We start from the raw sequence: 16,647 nt of genomic DNA on the forward strand, positions 1-16,647 counted from the left end.
GCTCTTGTATGGTTTATTCTTGGGCAGAAGATGGGTAAATCATGTTGTATTACACAAGCTGAAGGTTTGTTTTGACATGACTGATCTGGGATGAGCATCAGCTGCATCCGCTCAGAAAAAGCAGTGGGATGGCTTGGCAGACATTACCCACTGAAATGATATTTAATCAATATTGCATAAACTGACTCTCAACTCTTTATTATTGCATTGTAGCTACCAAGTGTTACCCTGGTGCGTCAGACCACATGGTATGGTTGAAGAGGCTGGGTCTGACAAATCGAGGTAAATCAACATTAGGCCTTCCCTTGAGCCCAGAACATCCTCTTTAACATTACTGCTCCTCTGCTCTAACCTTGTGAAACGAGACTAACTGCAATGTGAGATATTGCAAGATCACTCAGGTTTTATGAGGCTACCTTTCCTCTAATAATTTGACTTATGTTCTCTACAAGATATCCCTTCGTTGTAGTCAGAGAGAAATATGGCAGAACAATTATCCCTACCTTGAAATAGGTTATTCAGTACCATTAGCATTTCAGAGCAATTGTTTATTTTAAGGACTCATTCACAGGACTCAGCAGTTGGTTATTTTGTCATATGCCTACTCATGGTCAAACCAGTTACAAACCAGTTATGCTTTATAACCACCCATGGGACTTTGTCTGTGTGCGAGCAATGCTGGATCACTATCTTCTTTGGGGCAAATATAACATGACTATATCAACAAACGTTTTAATATTTGAGGAAATAAGATTGAGTGGTTTAAAGTTAGCCTCAAACGATGACCTGAGAAAAACCACAGTTGTGAAATTGGTCCTTATACTGTGCAAAAATATAAACGCAACATGTAAAGAGTTGGTCCCATGTTTCATGAGCTGAAATAAAAAATCCATGAAATGTTTCATACGCACAAAAAGCTTATTTCTCTAAAAAAAAATGGCACAAATGTATTTACAGTGCATTCGGAAAGTATTCAGACCCCTTGACTTTTTCCACATTTTGTTATGCTATAGCCTTATTCTAAAACTGATTAAAAAAAACAAATTATTCAATCTACACACTACCCCATAATGACAAAGCAAAAACAGGTTTAGACATTTTTGCAAACATATTACAAATAAAAAACGGAAATACCTTATTTGCATAAGTATTCAGACCCTTTGCTATGACACTCAAAATTGAGCTCAGGTGCATCCTGTTTCTACAACTTCATTGGAGTCCACCTGTGCTAAATTAAATTGATTGGACATGATTTGGAAAGGCACACACCTGTCTATATAAGTTCCCACAGTTGACAGTGCATGTCAGAGCAAAAACCAAGCCAATTGGTCGAAGGAATTGTCCGTAGAGCTACGAGACAAGATTGTGTCGAGGCACAGATCTGGGGAAAGGTACCAAAAACAGCATTGAACAAAGTGGCCTCCATCATTCTTAAATGGAAGAAGTTTGGAAACACCAAGACTTCCTAGAGCTGGCCACCGGGCTTAACTGAGCAATCGGGGGAGAAGGGCCTTGGTCAGGGAGGTGACCAAGAACCCGATGGTCACTCTGACAGAGCTCCAGAGTTCCTCTGTGGAGATGGGAGAACCTTCCAGAAGGGCAACCATCTCTGCAGCACCCCACCAATCAGGCCTTTAAGGTAGAGTGGCCAGACGGAAGCTACTCCTCTGTAAAAGGCACATGACAGCCCGCTTGGAGTTTGCCAAAAGGCACCTAAAGGACTCAGATCATGAGAAACAAGATTCTCTGGTCTGATGAAACCAAGATTGAACTCTTTGGCCTGAATGCCAAGCATCACGTCTGGAGGAAACCTGGCACCATCCCTACGATGAAGCATGGTGGTGGCAGCATCATGCGGTGGGGATGTTTTCCAGCAGCAGGGACTGGGAGACTAGTCAGGATCGAGGGAAAGATGAATGGAGCAAAGTACAGAGAGATTCTTGAGCGCTCAGGACCTCAAACTGGGGTGAAGGTTCACCTTCCAACAGCACAACGATCCAAAGCACACAGCCAAGACAACGCAGGAGTGGCTTCGGAACAAGTCTCTGAATGACCTTGAGTGGCCAGCCAGAGCCCGGACTTGAAGCCTATCGAACGTCTCTGGAGAGACCTGGAAATAGCTTTGCAGCGACGCTCAACATCCAACCTGACAGCTTGAGAGGATCTGCAGAGAAGAATGGGAGAAACTCCCCAAATACAGGTGTGCCAAACTTGTAGTGTCATACCCAAGAAGACTCGAGGCTGTAATCGCTGCCAAAGATGCTTCAACAAAGTACTGAGTAAAGGGTCTGAATACTTATGTAAATGTGAAAATTTCAGTTTTTTATTTTTGATAAATTTTCACAATTTTTATAAAACCTGTTTTTGCTTTGTCATTATGGGGTACTGTGTGTAGATTGATGAGGGGGAAAAAACAATTTCATCTATTTTAGAATAAGGCTGTAACGTAACAAAATGTGGAAAAAGACAATACTTTCCGAATGCACTGTTCATCCCTGTTAGTATTTCTCCTTTGCCAAGATAATCCATCCACCTGACAGGTGTGGCATATCAAGAAGCTGATTAAACAAAAGTATCGTTACATAGGTGCACCTTATGCTGGGGACAAAAGGCCATTCTAAAATGTGCAGTTTTGTCACACAACACAATGCCACAGATGTCTCAAGTTTTGAGGGAGTGTGCAATTGGCATGCTGACTGCAGGAATGTACACCAGAGCTGTCGCCAGAGAATGTAATGTTAATTTCTTTATCATGAGCCGCCTCCAACGTCGTTTTAGAGGATTTAGCAGTACGTCCAACCGGCCTCACAACCGCAGACCACATGTAACCACGCCAGCCCAGGACCTCCACATCCGGCTTCTTCACCAGCGGGATCGTCTGAGACCAGCCACCCAGGAAGATGAAACTGTGGGTATGCACAACAGAAGAATTTCTGCACAAACTGTCAGAAACCGCCTCAGGGAAGCTCATCTGCGTGCTCGTCGTCCTCACCAGGGTCTTGACCTGACTGCAGTTCGGTGTTGTAACCGACTTCAGTGGGCAAATGCTCACCTTCGATGTCCACTGGCATGCTGGAGAAGTGTGTTCTTCACAGATTAATCCAGGTTTCAACTGTACTGGGCAGATGGTAGACAGCGTGTATGGCGTCATGTGGGCAAGCGGTTTGCTGATGTCAATGTTGTGAACAGAGTGCCCCATGGTGGTGGTGGGGTTATGGCAGGCATAAGCTAAAGACAATGAACACAATTGCATTTTATCAATGGCAATTTGAATGCACAGAGATACAGTGACGAGATCCTGAGGCCCATTGTCGTGCCATTCATCCGCCGCCATTACCTCATATTTCAGCTGGATAATGCATGGCCCCGTGTCGCAAGGATCTCTACACAGTTCCTGGAAGCTGAAAATGTCCCAGTTCTTCCATGGCATGCATACTCACCAGACATGTCACCCATTGAGCATGTTTTGGGATGCTCTGGATCGACGTGTACGACAGCGTGTTCCAATTCCTGCCAATATCCAGCAACTTCGCACAGCCATTGAAGAGGAGGGGGACAACAAATCCACAGGCCACAATCAACAGCCTGATCAACTCTGTGCGAAGGAGACGTGTCATGCTGCATGAGGCAAATGTTGGTTACACCAGATACTGACTGGTTTTCTGATCCATGCCCCTACCTTTTTTTAAAGGTATCTGTGACCAACAGATGCATATCTGTATTCCCAGTCATGTGAAATCCATAGATTAGGGCCTAATGAATTTATTTAAATTGACTGATTTCCTTATATGAACTGTAACTCAGTAAAATCTTTGAAATTGTTGCATGTTGCGTTTATATTTTTGTTCAGCGTATGTTCACAGGTTTTGTGTGCACCGAGTGGTGTTCCTTAAACTTTCTTCAATACCCTATACCAGGGTAGGGTGTTAAAGTCCCAATGCAGCCATTTTTATATCAATATAACAATTTCTGGTAACCTTACTGTAATAGATTTGCCAATAAAATCGACCAAAATAGCTTTTTAGCAAACAACTATTTCTCAAGCAAGAATTTTGCTGGGACTGTCTGGGAGTGATCTGATTGGGGAGGGGAAAACTGAAAAATAGCAGTTATTCAAATTGAGGTTAGGAACTCTTTATTATTGGTCTATTATCAAATTTACCACCATGGAAACCTGGAACTCCTGCCCATACAAAACGACTGATTAGAAAGTCCTGTGTAGATTTTTAACCAGCAACTATAACCAATGTTTCATCAGCTGTTGTACAAAATGATACAAAACACAGGGAAAACAGAATTTTGACTGCACTGGGCCTTTAATGCTGGTGCCAAAGCAATCAACACTATAAACAGATTGTATTTCAAGTCTGATAAATATTGTGAGGCCAGCAAAACATACACCATGAAAAGCCATTTAATCATCTGTTTTGGTCAATGTATTGCATCTTGGGGAAAAAGAAAAGGAAGAAATGCTATGATGTGTTAAGGCAGGGAATGTAGAGAGAGTTCAAACGGACTCAACTGTCTCAGTATTCATTTCATTGTATAATGATCATCCATATTTTGAATCTGTATCACAACAGGTCTTTGTACAATTGACTGTATTTAAAACGGACATATTTACAGTACATACGATAAAACATAATAGCTACACAATATTATTTGCAGCTTTTGTCAATTCTTAATTCTATTGCGACCCAATGCTAGAAATGTGAAATATGCAGTGTGCTCTGAGCCGTTATGTGTACATGGCTCCATGCAGATCTTCCAGTCTGTGTTCCCTCTGTTTTCTCCTGTCCTGTAACAGACAGAAATGCTCCATTTAGTAACGGGTTGACGCTGACCATTTCTGTGTCCCAAATGGCACCCTATTCACTATACAGATCACTACTTTGGTTTTGACCAGGGCCCATAGGGCACTACATAGTTAATAGGGTGCCATTTGGGACGCAGATTTCAACTCTAAAAGGGAAAAGCACTTTGAATTTGATTTCCCATTTCACAGGATAATGACTGTGGATTATTATCGCTGATGCCCTAGTTCCACACCCACCTTGTCCTTCTTGAACTCTTCATACTCTGGATTGTCGGTTGGTAGCTCGAGGCGGCATAGCGGGCAAGAATTTGTCTGTGATGATAGACAGCAAGGGTTAGAGGAATTCATCAAGGGTTATAGCCTAGTGGTTAAGAGCGTAACCGAAAGGTCGCTGGTTCGAATCTCCAAGTTGACTAGGTGAAACATCTATTGATGTGCCCTTGAGCAAGGCACTTAACCCCAATTGCTCCTGTAAGTCGCTCTGGATAAGAGTGTCTGCTAAATGACTAAAATGTAAATGTTATACCCTGAGTGTACAAATCATTATGAACTCTTTCCATGACAGACTATCCAGGTGAAAGCTATTATCCCTAAGGTCGATGTCCGCGCCCGCATGGAAATCTAAATTAGCATAATAAAACAATCCCCATAAAAATCTGCCAGTTTAAGCTAGAGATATGTTTTTTTTGTTGCATTGGATGCGTCTCAATCCACAACATCCGCCTATGTCGCACTTGCGCATCTGCGGTGAAAGAGCTGGGGCAGTGTTTGTCAGACCATGAGACATCCCGAAAATCGGTCTTCTCACAAAATCCTCTGTAGCGTCCGAACGGTTTGGCAAACTATTATGACCACGCTACGGAAAGATGAGACTCTCACGAAGACGAGGGTGTTCTCCGTTTTGCTCTATGACCCCCACAAGCGTCTTGGAACTCGTCTGAAGTTGGTATAGCCGATCTGCCAACTTCTGTCTGTAGCGTCTGAACAGTTTTGGCTAAACACTAATATGACCCCTCTGTGGAAAGGTGAGACTCGTACGAACATGTCAGTTGTTTTGTACTAGGATGCCCACACAAGACTCGTTGCTGACAGGTGTATAATATCGAGCACACAGTAAAATTTCTGCCCTGCTAGAGCTGCCCCGGTCAACTGTAAGTGGTGTTATTGTGAAGTGGAAACGTGTAGGAGCAACAACGGCATAGCCGTGAAGTGGTAGGCCACACAAGCACACAGAACAGGACCGCCTAGTGCTGAAGGGCGTAGCGCGTAAAAATCGTCTGTCCTCGGTTGCAACACTCACTACTGAGTTCCAAACTGCCTCTGGAAGCAACGTCAGCACAAGAACTGTTAGTCGGGAGCTTCATGAAATGGGTTTCCATAGCCGAGCAGCAGCACACAAGTCTAAGATCACCATGCGTCGGCTGGAGTGGTGTAAAGCTCGCCGCCATTGGACTCTGGAGCAGTGGAAACGCATTCTCTGGAGTGATGAATAACGCTTCACCATCTGGCAGTCCGATGGACAAATCTGGGTTTGGCGGATGCCAGGGGAACACTACTTGCCCGAATGCATAGTGCCAACTGTAAAGTTTGGTGGAGGAGGAATAATGGTCTGGGGCTGTTTTTCATGGTTCGGCTTGGGCCCCTTAGTTCCAGTGAAGGGAAATCTTAACGCTACAGCATACAATTACATTCTAGACGATTCTGTGCTTCCAACTTTGTGGCAACAGTTTGGGGAAGGCCCTTTCCTGTTTCAGCATGACAATGCCCCCATGCACAAAGCGAAGTCCATACAGAAATGGTTTGTCGAGATCGGTGTGGAAGAACATGACTGGCCTGCAGAGCCCTGACCTCAACCGCATCAAACACCTTTGGGATGAATTGGAACGCTGACTGCAAGCCAGGCCTTATCGCCCAACATCAGTGCCCAATCTCACTAATGCTATTGTGGCTGAATGGAAGCAAGTCCCCACATCTAGTGGAAAGCCTTCCCAAAAGAGTGGAGGCTGTTATAACAGGAAATGGGGGAACCAACTCCACATTAATGCCCATGATTTTGGAATGAGATGTTTGACGATATGGTGTCCACATACTTTTGGTCATGTAGTGTATATATGTCGACTGTGACAAAAATAAGGGGTTGAATACAAGAGTGTGCAAAGCTGTCACCAAGGCAAAGGGTGGCTACTTTGAAGAATCTAAAATCTAAAATATATTTTGATTTGTTTAACACTTTTTTGGTTACTACATGATTCCATGTGTTATTTCATAGTTTTGATGTCTTCACTATTATTCTATAATGTAGAAAATAGTAAAAATAAAGAAAAACCCTTGAATGAGTAGGTGTGTCCAAACTTTTGACTGGTACTGTATATTCTTTGATACTTCAAGGGGTCATAAAATTCTAAATCAAATGGCAAAATGATCCTTGGTATGACCTTGTTAAAACAATTCCATATAGCTTAGTAGACTACATGACCAAAAATATGTGTACACTTCATGACCAAAAGTATGCAGGTGTCCACATACTTTTGGTCATATAGTGTACAGTGCATTCGGAAAGTATTCAGACCTCTTCACTTTTTCCACATTTTGTTACGTTACAGCCATTCTAAAATGGATTAAATTAATATTAAAATCCTCATCAAGCTACACACAATACCCGATAATGACTAAGAGAAAAGTCAAAAATAAGAAATACCATATTTACATAAGTATTCAGACCCTTTGCTATGAGGCTCGAAATTGAGCTCAGTTGCATCCTGTTTCCATTGATAATCCTTGAGATGTTTCTACAACTTGATTGGAGACCACCTGTGGTAAATTCAATTGATTGGAGATGATTTGGAAAGGCACACACCTGTCTATATAAGGTCCCACAGTTGACAGTGCATGTCAGAGCAAAAAGCAAGCCATGAGGTTGAAGGAATTGTCCGTAGAGTGCCGAGACAGGATTGTGTCGAGGCACAGATCTGGGGAAGGGCACCACAAAATGTGCAGCATTAAAGGTCCCCAAGAACACAGTGGCCTCCATCATTCTTAAATGGAAGAAGTTTGGAACCACCAAGACTCTTCCTAGAGCTGGCCTCCCGGCCAAACTGAGCAATCAGGGGAGAAGGGCCTTGGTCAGGGAGGTGACCAAGAACCCGATGGTCACTCTGACAGAGCTCCAGAGTTCCTCTATGGAGAAGGGAGAACCTTCCAGAAGGACAACCATCTCTGCAGCACTCCACCAATCAGACCTTTATGGTAGAGTGGCCAGACGGAAGCCACTCCTCAGTAAAAAGGCACATGACAGCCCACTTGGAGTTTGCCTAAAGGCACCTAACGGACTCTCAGACCATGAGAAACAAGATTCTCTGGTCTGATGAAACCAAGATTGAACTCTTTGGCCTGAATGCCAAGCGTCACATCTGGAACAAACCTGGCACCATCCCTACGATGAAAGCATCATGCTGTGGGGATGTTTTTCAGCGGCAGGGACTGGGAGACTAGTCAGGATCGAGGGAAAGATAAACGGAGCAAAGTACAGAGAGATCCTTGATGAAAACCTGCGAGAGAGAGCTCAGGACCTCAGACTGGGGCGAAGGAAGGTTCACCTTCCAACAGGACAACGACCCTAAGCACACAGCCAAGACAACGCAGGAGTGGCTTTGGGACAAGTCTCTGAATGTCCTTGAGTGGCCAGCCAGAGCCCGGACTAGAACCTGATCTAACATCTCTGGAAATAGCTGTACAGCGACGCTCCCCATCCAACCTGACAGAGGTTGAGAGGATCTGCAGAGAAGAATGGGAGAAATGCCACAAAACAGGTGTGCCAAGCTTGTAGCGTTATACCCAAGAAGACTCGAGGCTGTAATCACTACCTAAGGTGCTTCAACAAAGTACTGAGTAAATGGTCTGAATACTTATGTAAATGTGATATTTCAACAACAACGAAAAATATACATTTACAAAAAATTCTAAAAACCTGTTTTTGCTTTGTCATTATGGGGTATTGTGTGTAAATTGATGAGGGAAAAAAACAACTTATTCCATTTTAGAATAAGGCTGTAACGTAACAAAATGTGGAAAAATCAAGGGGTCTGAATACTTTCCAAACGCACTGTATATATGGAGGCTGTTCAGTGCCAAAAATAAGGGGTTAAATACATGTAAAAAATAATGTTTCCTGATCTTTCTTATTCCACTCAGATATAGGACAGACACCCCAGAACAAACTTTTTTTTGGGGTGGGGGGACTATCTGTTGTTCCATGTAGTGAATCTATTAATCAATGTGTTTGTATGGGCTGTTCTTTATGTTTTGTACACTCAGTGTATATTGCACTGAGTTCAGGTAATTAGTTCATTCATATTGTACATACCATCAAACCAACATGTGAAGAATTGATCTGTGTGTGTGTGTGTGTGTGTGTGTGTGTGTGTGTGTGTGTGTGTGTGTGTGTGACGATTCAGTGGCCAAGCCCTCACCTTCCCTAACCAGGGCAGGATACAACCAGAGTGAAAGAGGTGTTTGCAGGGCATCTCCCGCACTGTCTCCTGCTCCTCAAACTCCAGCAGACACACAGGACACTTCAGCCCTTTGTCTGGATGAGGGGGAGAGAGAGAGTTAAATCACACAGTCTGAAACAGACAATAGACTATACTTGCAGACTGCAGAGGTAGTCTTGCGTGCAATTTTAATGAATTAAAATTAAATTAGCTACCACATGAGACAGCATCGTATTGCTCCCCAAAAAATGTGATAGTAGCCTATAATCCCAAAATGTTTTTCAAATGTAATTAGCTAGAGGGTAGCTTATGCGGGCTGCAGGACTCACCTGCTTGCTCTGGGGATATGACAACCACAGGTAAGGTTTGGACAGCTGTTTTAGCAGCTGGGGGAGGAAGACGCTGGTCCCAGTCCGATAGGTCAAACGCTCCTGAGTCAATGTCCAGGCCCTGCATCAAAGACCTACACAGAGGTCAACAGGCAATGTAACAGTATGTGGCGGTAATGCACCATAACGTTGGATGCCAACCGCCGAAGAACATGCAATGTCAGTCTCTCAGTGGCAGACAGTTGATGTAGGATATTGCATACAAAATACAGACTGGATTGTGTTCCATTTCTTGGGTTGTTAGCTAGTTAGTCAGGTAGATCTTTGATTCTCACCTGGCCAGTTCTAGTAGTGCATTCTGACGGTACTGTTCTTCGGGATTCGTTGGTTCACAGTCATGCTCATCAAAATAAGAAGCCATCTTCAGATTACAAATCTGTGGAACATCAAACTATTTTCCTTAGCCACATTAGCTAACTACTAGCTATCCATGAAGCTAAGCTCATTTTAATCTTTTTGAACTGACTACAAAGAAATTGAGCAAAATGACACTGAAAGCTCAAGCTACCTTCCAATCTCGAGTTGATTCAATAATGTTAGCAAGCTAGCTAGCAACACAGTTAGCTAACTAGCTAATTTATTTAGCTAGCTAGCTAACCCCTATGCTGCTCAACCACTCTCTCATTGAGCTGTTTTAGCCAAGTTGTCGAATACACAGAAACGTCAATGAATATACTGTGCTATACTGCGACATCAAATTAAAGTCACACAAAAGTTGACTTACATTACCTGGGTTTTGTCATACCCTGAAATATGCAGCAGCTAGCTACACCACACTGTCATTCTACCGGGTATGACAATGCAACCTCACGTGACGTTTGTCAGTCCTATCACACGTTATGTGTGGGTGGGGTTTAGGATCTAGGATCTCGGTCCTCTCTCTCTCTCTCTCTCTCTCTCTCTCTCTCTCTCTCTCTCTCTCTCTCTCTCTCTCTCTCTCTCTCTCTCTCTCTCTCTCTCTCTCTCTCTCTTCGATTCGATTCAATTCAATTCAAAGGGTCTTATTGACATGGGAAACATATGTTTACATTGCCAAAGCAAGTAAAATAGATAATAAATGAAAATGAAATAAACAATAAAACATGTATAGTAAACATTGCACGCAAAAAAGTTCCAAAGGAATATAAACATTTCAAATGTCATATTATGGCTATATACAGTATTGTAATGATGTGCAAATAGCTCAAATACAAAAGGGGAAATAAATCACCATAAATATGGGTTCTATTTACAATGGTGTTTGTGCTTCAGTGGTTGCCCTTTTCTTGTGGCAACAGGTCACAAATCTTGCTGCTGTGATGGCACACTGTGGTATTTTACCCAATAGATATGGGAGTTTATCAAAATTGGATTGTTTTCTAATATGGTCATACATTTGGAAGGAGATTAGGAAGTGCCACTCAGTTTCCACCTCATTTTGTGGGTAGTGTGCACATAGCCTGTCTTCTCTTGAGAGCCAGGTCTACCTACGGCGGCCTCCCTCAATAGCAATGCTCACTGAGTCTGTACATGTACATAGTCAAAGCTTTCCTTAATTTTGGGTCAGTCACAGTGGTCAGGTATTCTGCCACTGTGTACTCTCTGTTTAGGGCAAAATAGCATTCTAGTTTGCGCTGTTCTTTTGTTAATTCTTTCCAATGTGTCAAGTAATTTTATTTTATTTTTCTAATGATTTGGTTGGGTCTAATTGTGTTGTTGTTCTTGTCCTGGGGCTCTGTGGGGTCTGTTTGTGTTTGTGAACAGAGCCCCAGGACCAGCTTACTTAGGGGACTCTTCTCCAAGTTCATCTCTTTGTAGGTGATGGCTTTGTTATGGAAGGTTTGGGAATCGCTTCCTTTTCAGTGGTTATAAAATGTAATGGCTCTTTTCTGGATTTTGATAATTAGCGGGTATAGGCCTAATTCTGCTCTGCATGCATTATTTTGTGTTTTTCGTTGTATACTGAGGATATTTTTGCAGAATTCTGCATGCAGTCTCTCAATTTGGTGCTTGTCCCATTTTCTGAATTATTGGTTGGTGAAATAATATGCCATTTAGCAGACGCTTTTATCCAAAGCGACTTACAGTCATGTGTGCATACATTTTTTTACGTATGGGTGGTCCCAGGGATCGAACCCACTACCCTGGCGTTACAAGCGCTATGCTCTACCAATTGAGCTACAAAGGACCCCAGACCTCACAACCATAAAGGGCAATGGGTTCTATAACTGATTCAAGTATTTATAGCCAGATCCTAATTGGTATGTCAAATTGTATGTTCCTTTTGATGGCATAGAAGGCCCTTCTTGTGCAGATCGTTCACAGCTTTGTGGAACTTACCTGTGGCGCTGATGTTTAGGCCGAGGTATGTATCGTTTTTTGTGTGCTCTAGAGCAACAGTGTCTAGATGGAATTTGTATTTGTGGTCCTGGCAACTGGACCTTTTTTGGAACACCATTATTTTGTCTTACTGAGATTTACTGTCATGGCCCAGGTCTGACAGAATCTGTGCATAAGATCTAGGTGCTGCTGTAGGCCCTCCTTGGTTGGTGACACAAGCACCAGATCATCAGCAAACAGTAGACATTTAACTTCAGATTCTAGTAGGGTGAGGCCAGGCGCTGCAGACTGTTCTAGTGCCCTCACCAATTTGTTGATATACATATGTTGAAGAGGGTGGGGCTTAAACTGCATCCCTGTCTCACCCCACGGCCCTGTGGAAAGAAATGTGTGTGTTTTTTGCCAATTTTACTGCATACTTGTTGTTTGTGTACATGTATTTTATAATGTCATATGTTTTTCCCCAACCCCACTTTCCATCAATTTGAATAGCAGACCCTCTTGCCAAATTGAGTCAAAAGCTTTTTTGAAATCAACAAAGCATGAGAAGACTTTGCCTTTGTTTTGGTTTGTTTGTTTGTCAATTAGGGTGTGCAGGGTGAATACGTGGTCTGTCGTACAGTAATTTAAAAGGCCAATTTGACATTTGCTCAGTACATTGTTTTCACTGAGGAAATGAACTAGTCTGCTGTTAATGATAATGCAGAGGATTTTCCCAAGGTTGCTGTTGACGCATATCCCACGGTAGTTATTGGGGTCAAATTTGTCTCCACTTTTATGGATTGGGGTGATCAGTCCTTGGTTCCAAATATTGGGGAAGATGCCAGAGCTAAGGATGATGTTAAAGAGTTTAAGTATAGCCAATTGGAATTTGAGGTCTGTATATTTTATCATTTCATTGAGGATACCATCAACACCACAGGCCTTTTTGGTTTGGAGGGTTTGTATTTTGTCCTGTAGTTCATTCAATGTAATTGGAGAATCCATTGGGTTCTGGTAGTCTTTAATAGTTGACTCTAAGATTTTCAGTTGATCATGTATATTTATTTGCTGTTTGTTCTTTGTTATAGGGCCAAAAAGATTGGAGAAGTGGTTTACCCATACATCTCCATTTTGGACAGATAGCTCTTCGTGTTGTTGTTTGTTTAGTGTTTTCCAATTTTCCCAGAAGTAGTTAGAGTCTATGGATTCTTTAATTACATTGAGCTGATTTCTGACATGCTGTTCCTTCTTTTTCCGTAGTGTATTTCTGTATTGTTTTAGTGATTCACCATAGTGAAGGCGTAAGATCAGGTTTTCTGGGTCTCTATGTATTTGGTTGGATAGGTTTCTCAATTTCTTTCTTAGGTTTTTGCATTCTTCATCAAACCATTTGTCATAGGGAAGCTGAGAGGTCAAATATACTGTTTAGGTTTTCTACTGCCATGTTTACACCTTCACTATTACAGTGGAACGTTTTGTCCAGGAAGTTGTCTAAAAGGAGTTGAATTTGTTGTTGCCTAATTGTTTTTTGGTAGGATTCGACACTACTTTCCTTCCATCTATAGCATTTCTTAATATTTTTCAGTTCCTTTGGCTTTGATGTCTCATGATTGAGTATTGCTCTATTCAAGTAGACTGTGATTTTGCTGTGGTCTGATAGGGGTGTCAGTGGGCTGACTGTGAACGCTCTGAGAGACTCTGGGTTGAGGTCAGTGATAAAGTAGTCTACAGTACTACTGCCAAGAGATGAGCTATAGGTGTACCTACCATAGGAGTCCCCTCGAAGCCTACCATTGACTTGTTGGTTATGTTGTCATAGTTGTGCCTAGGGGGGCATATGGGGGAGGGAATGCTGTCACCTCAGGTAGGTGTTTGTCCCCCTTTGTGCTGAGGGTGTCAGGTTCTTGTCCAGTTCTGGCATTTAGGTCGCCACAGACTAGTACATGTCCCTGGGTCTGGAAATGATTGATTTCCCCCTCCAGGATGGAGAAGCTGTCTTCATTAAAGTATGGGGTTCTAGTGGGGGGATATAGGTAGCACACAGGAGGACATTTTTTTCTGTTGAGATAATTTCCTTTTGAATTTCTAGCCAAATGTAAAATGTTCCTGTTTTGATTAATTTAATAGACGTAGTTAGGTCTGCTCTATACCAAATTAGCATACCCCCTGAGTCCCTTCCCTGTTTCACACCTGGTAGTTTGGTGGATGGGACTACCAGCTCTCTGTAACCTAGAGGGCATCCAGTGGGTCCGTCTCCTCTATACCATGTTTCTTGTAGGATGACAATGTCTGTATTTCCGATTTCTTTGGTGAAGTCCAGGTTCCTGCTCTTTAGGCAAAGGCAGGTGACCTCAGGCCTTGGATATTCCAGGATGATATAGTGAAGGCTTTGTGTTCCATAAAGTGTCCATAATGTTGTTGGTCGTGTGGTTTGGCCTCAGGCCAGTAATTGTGAGCAGTGCCTGCTGAGCATCTGGTACATGCCATTGGCTTGGGCTAGTGTAAGAGTGGGGGTTGGGCCTGTTTGCATGCTCTCACGGCCTGGGCGTATGTGTGACTTTCATGTTGAGGCCCTCTTTGCGGGAGTGGGCATGGGGTGGGTAGGAGGGGCATAGGTCTGATCTGAGGGGGCCTAAATGGGGTGTGGGCATGGTTGACTTGGTGGGGTGTTAATTGGTGGGGGTGTAGATGTGGCTGATGGTACTGTGGTCTGGATGTAGGTCCTCTTGGCGGGGGTCCTCTATGTGTAGGTCCGGGGGGGTCCTGGAGGTCTGGGAGAATGTCTCGCTGATCTGGGCGGGTGTCTGTTGGTCTGTTGCTCCTGTGTGAGGTGTTGGGTCTGCGGTTGAGGCCGATATCCTTTAGGGTCCAGGCGAATGGCTGTGATGTCGAGGCTATGATCAGGGTCTACTGTTCTGCTGTGGTGTCGAGACTTTGGCCAGGATCTGAGGTGGGCTGTTCTGCTGGCTTCTATGCGTGGGTGGCCAGCACTCTAATGGATTGTTCTCTGTCACCCGTCATCATTCTCACATTCTCCTCCTGCACTCTGATCCTCTCCTCTAGTGCTCTGTTGTTCTCCTGTTGATGTTGTCTCACCATAGTCCAGACATGTCTCTCTCTACCTCAGGGGGGTTGTTGTTGTCTGGGTCTGTGCTGTCTGGAGTGTGTTCACCTGCTGTTCCAGCACCACCTGCCTTACCTCCAGCTGGGTGAATGTATCCTTCATTTCAGTGAGTCTCTCTCTCTCTCTCTCTCTCTCTCTCTCTCTCTCTCTCTCTCTCTCTCTCTCCTCTCTCTCTCTCTCTCTCTCTCTCTCTCTCTCTCTCTCTCTCTCTCTCTCTCTCTCTCTCTCTCTCTCTCTCTCTCTCTCTCTCTCTCTCTCTCTCTCTCTCTCTCTCTCTCTCTCTCTCTCTCTCTCTCTCTCTCTCTCTCTCTCTCTCTCTCTCTCTCTCTCTCTCTCTCTCTCTCTCTCTCAAATTGACTGAAAGTGGGGCTGCTTTATGATATTTCTTAACACTGTCAGTTGCTATTTATGTACACACAATTCAAAATAAAAATTATCTGGAGATATATTTGGTCAATTCCTTTTTATTTTACAATGCACTACAGTTTTACATATATATTTGAAATAGTAGTAAGACAAGGGTAAACAACAACAGGCAAGGAAAGTCTGTAACAAATTGAAAATACAAAAAACGGATATGGGACAGGTGAAAATATAATGTGATTTCTCAGCTGTAGGCTAATGAATTACACATGAAATATAAATATTCACACTGCATTACCAAATTGGCCTCAAACATAACAGCGTTTTATATACATATCCAAAATTAAGTTCATTTTTGTATATTTATTTTGACCGTAAAAAGGAAGAATGAAATTAAGAAAAGAAATTACTCATTTCATTTCATGATAAATATAATTCTGTGGTGTCCCCTTACAGCTTACATGGAATACTTTGAAACAGTCACACAATTCATCCAATGGGGATTTTTTACATTCCAAAGGCACAATATGTTTTATTTGAATTGACAAAACATTCACCTATACCAAATGTTATGGTGAGGCTGAAGCATTTCTGAGTATGACTGTGAAACCAGTGAGCCTGACCAACTAGGGCCAGTTGAAGACGATACCGAATGTGGAAGCAGCTGAGCTAGTGATGGTACCATTTCATTCAACAATCTACAGACAGGGCACAGAGCCTGAAATGCTTCTAAAAACAAACAATATCACAGATGGCATAGAAAGGTCAACCCACAAAACCTAGTTTGAGCTCAGGTGGAAAACCTACAGCCTGAGTGCCAGTCTGTTTGTGCCATTATCATGCCAACACCTTGTCACTCATTATCATGCCAAATGTTTGGCTTGACAATGACAGCAATGTATTTGACAAAAGCACAAACAGAGTGCTAGAAAACCTCTCTCTTTATCTACATCCACTATTTCTGTCTGATTGACTCCTTATTTCCTCTGAGGTCTCGCCTGCCCCTGTCTCCATCCTCCATCTTCATTTCTTCCATGTCCTTTGCTCTGACAGACAGTCTAGGATCCTAAGGCCCTGAGGTGGGTTGCCCTGCAGCAGGTTGCTCTCTGTCATCAGAGCCAGACGCTAACCATGCAATAATCCCAATGATGATGGCTGCTATGA

The 16,647-nt window shown here is 43.0% G+C and overlaps 1 protein-coding gene across 3 annotated transcripts; it reads right to left on the reverse strand.

The window, feature by feature from the left end:
* Nucleotides 1–4,294: 4,294 nt before the first annotated feature.
* On the reverse strand, nt 4,295–10,538 carry rnf181 (ring finger protein 181). 3 transcript variants are annotated; one of them, XM_084180647.1, is made up of 6 exons: nt 10,425–10,538; nt 9,971–10,071; nt 9,636–9,769; nt 9,286–9,401; nt 5,054–5,128; nt 4,295–4,798 (listed from the first exon to the last, which is right to left on the reverse strand). In XM_084180647.1, exons 2-6 carry the CDS (start codon nt 10,054–10,056, stop codon nt 4,739–4,741), a joined length of 471 nt encoding a protein of 156 aa, XP_084036773.1. In that variant the 5' UTR covers nt 10,057–10,071; nt 10,425–10,538; the 3' UTR covers nt 4,295–4,738. The 3 variants fall into 3 exon arrangements, with proteins under 3 accessions (XP_084036773.1, XP_084036774.1, XP_084036775.1); XM_084180648.1 differs by having other exon boundaries at nt 10,420–10,498; XM_084180649.1 differs by having other exon boundaries at nt 9,971–10,086; nt 10,425–10,476.
* Between the last annotated feature and the right edge of the window lie 6,109 nt (nt 10,539–16,647).

The sequence above is a fragment of the Coregonus lavaretus genome (genome assembly GCF_964263955.1).
Source record: "Coregonus lavaretus genome assembly, chromosome: 17".
Lineage (NCBI taxonomy): Eukaryota > Metazoa > Chordata > Actinopteri > Salmoniformes > Salmonidae > Coregonus > Coregonus lavaretus.

Excerpts from the sequence above, each read along its gene's own strand:
- rnf181 (XM_084180647.1), bottom strand. The coding sequence starts at position 10,056 with ATGGCTTCTTATTTTGATGAGCATGACTGTGAACCAACGAATCCCGAA. Across the intron at positions 9,770-9,970 it reads GCACTACTAGAACTGGCCAG|GTCTTTGATGCAGGGCCTGG; the intron begins GTGAGAATCAAA and ends ACCTCTGTGTAG. Across the intron at positions 5,129-9,285 it reads TCCTGCCCTGGTTAGGGAAG|ACAAATTCTTGCCCGCTATG; the intron begins GTGAGGGCTTGG and ends CTATCATCACAG.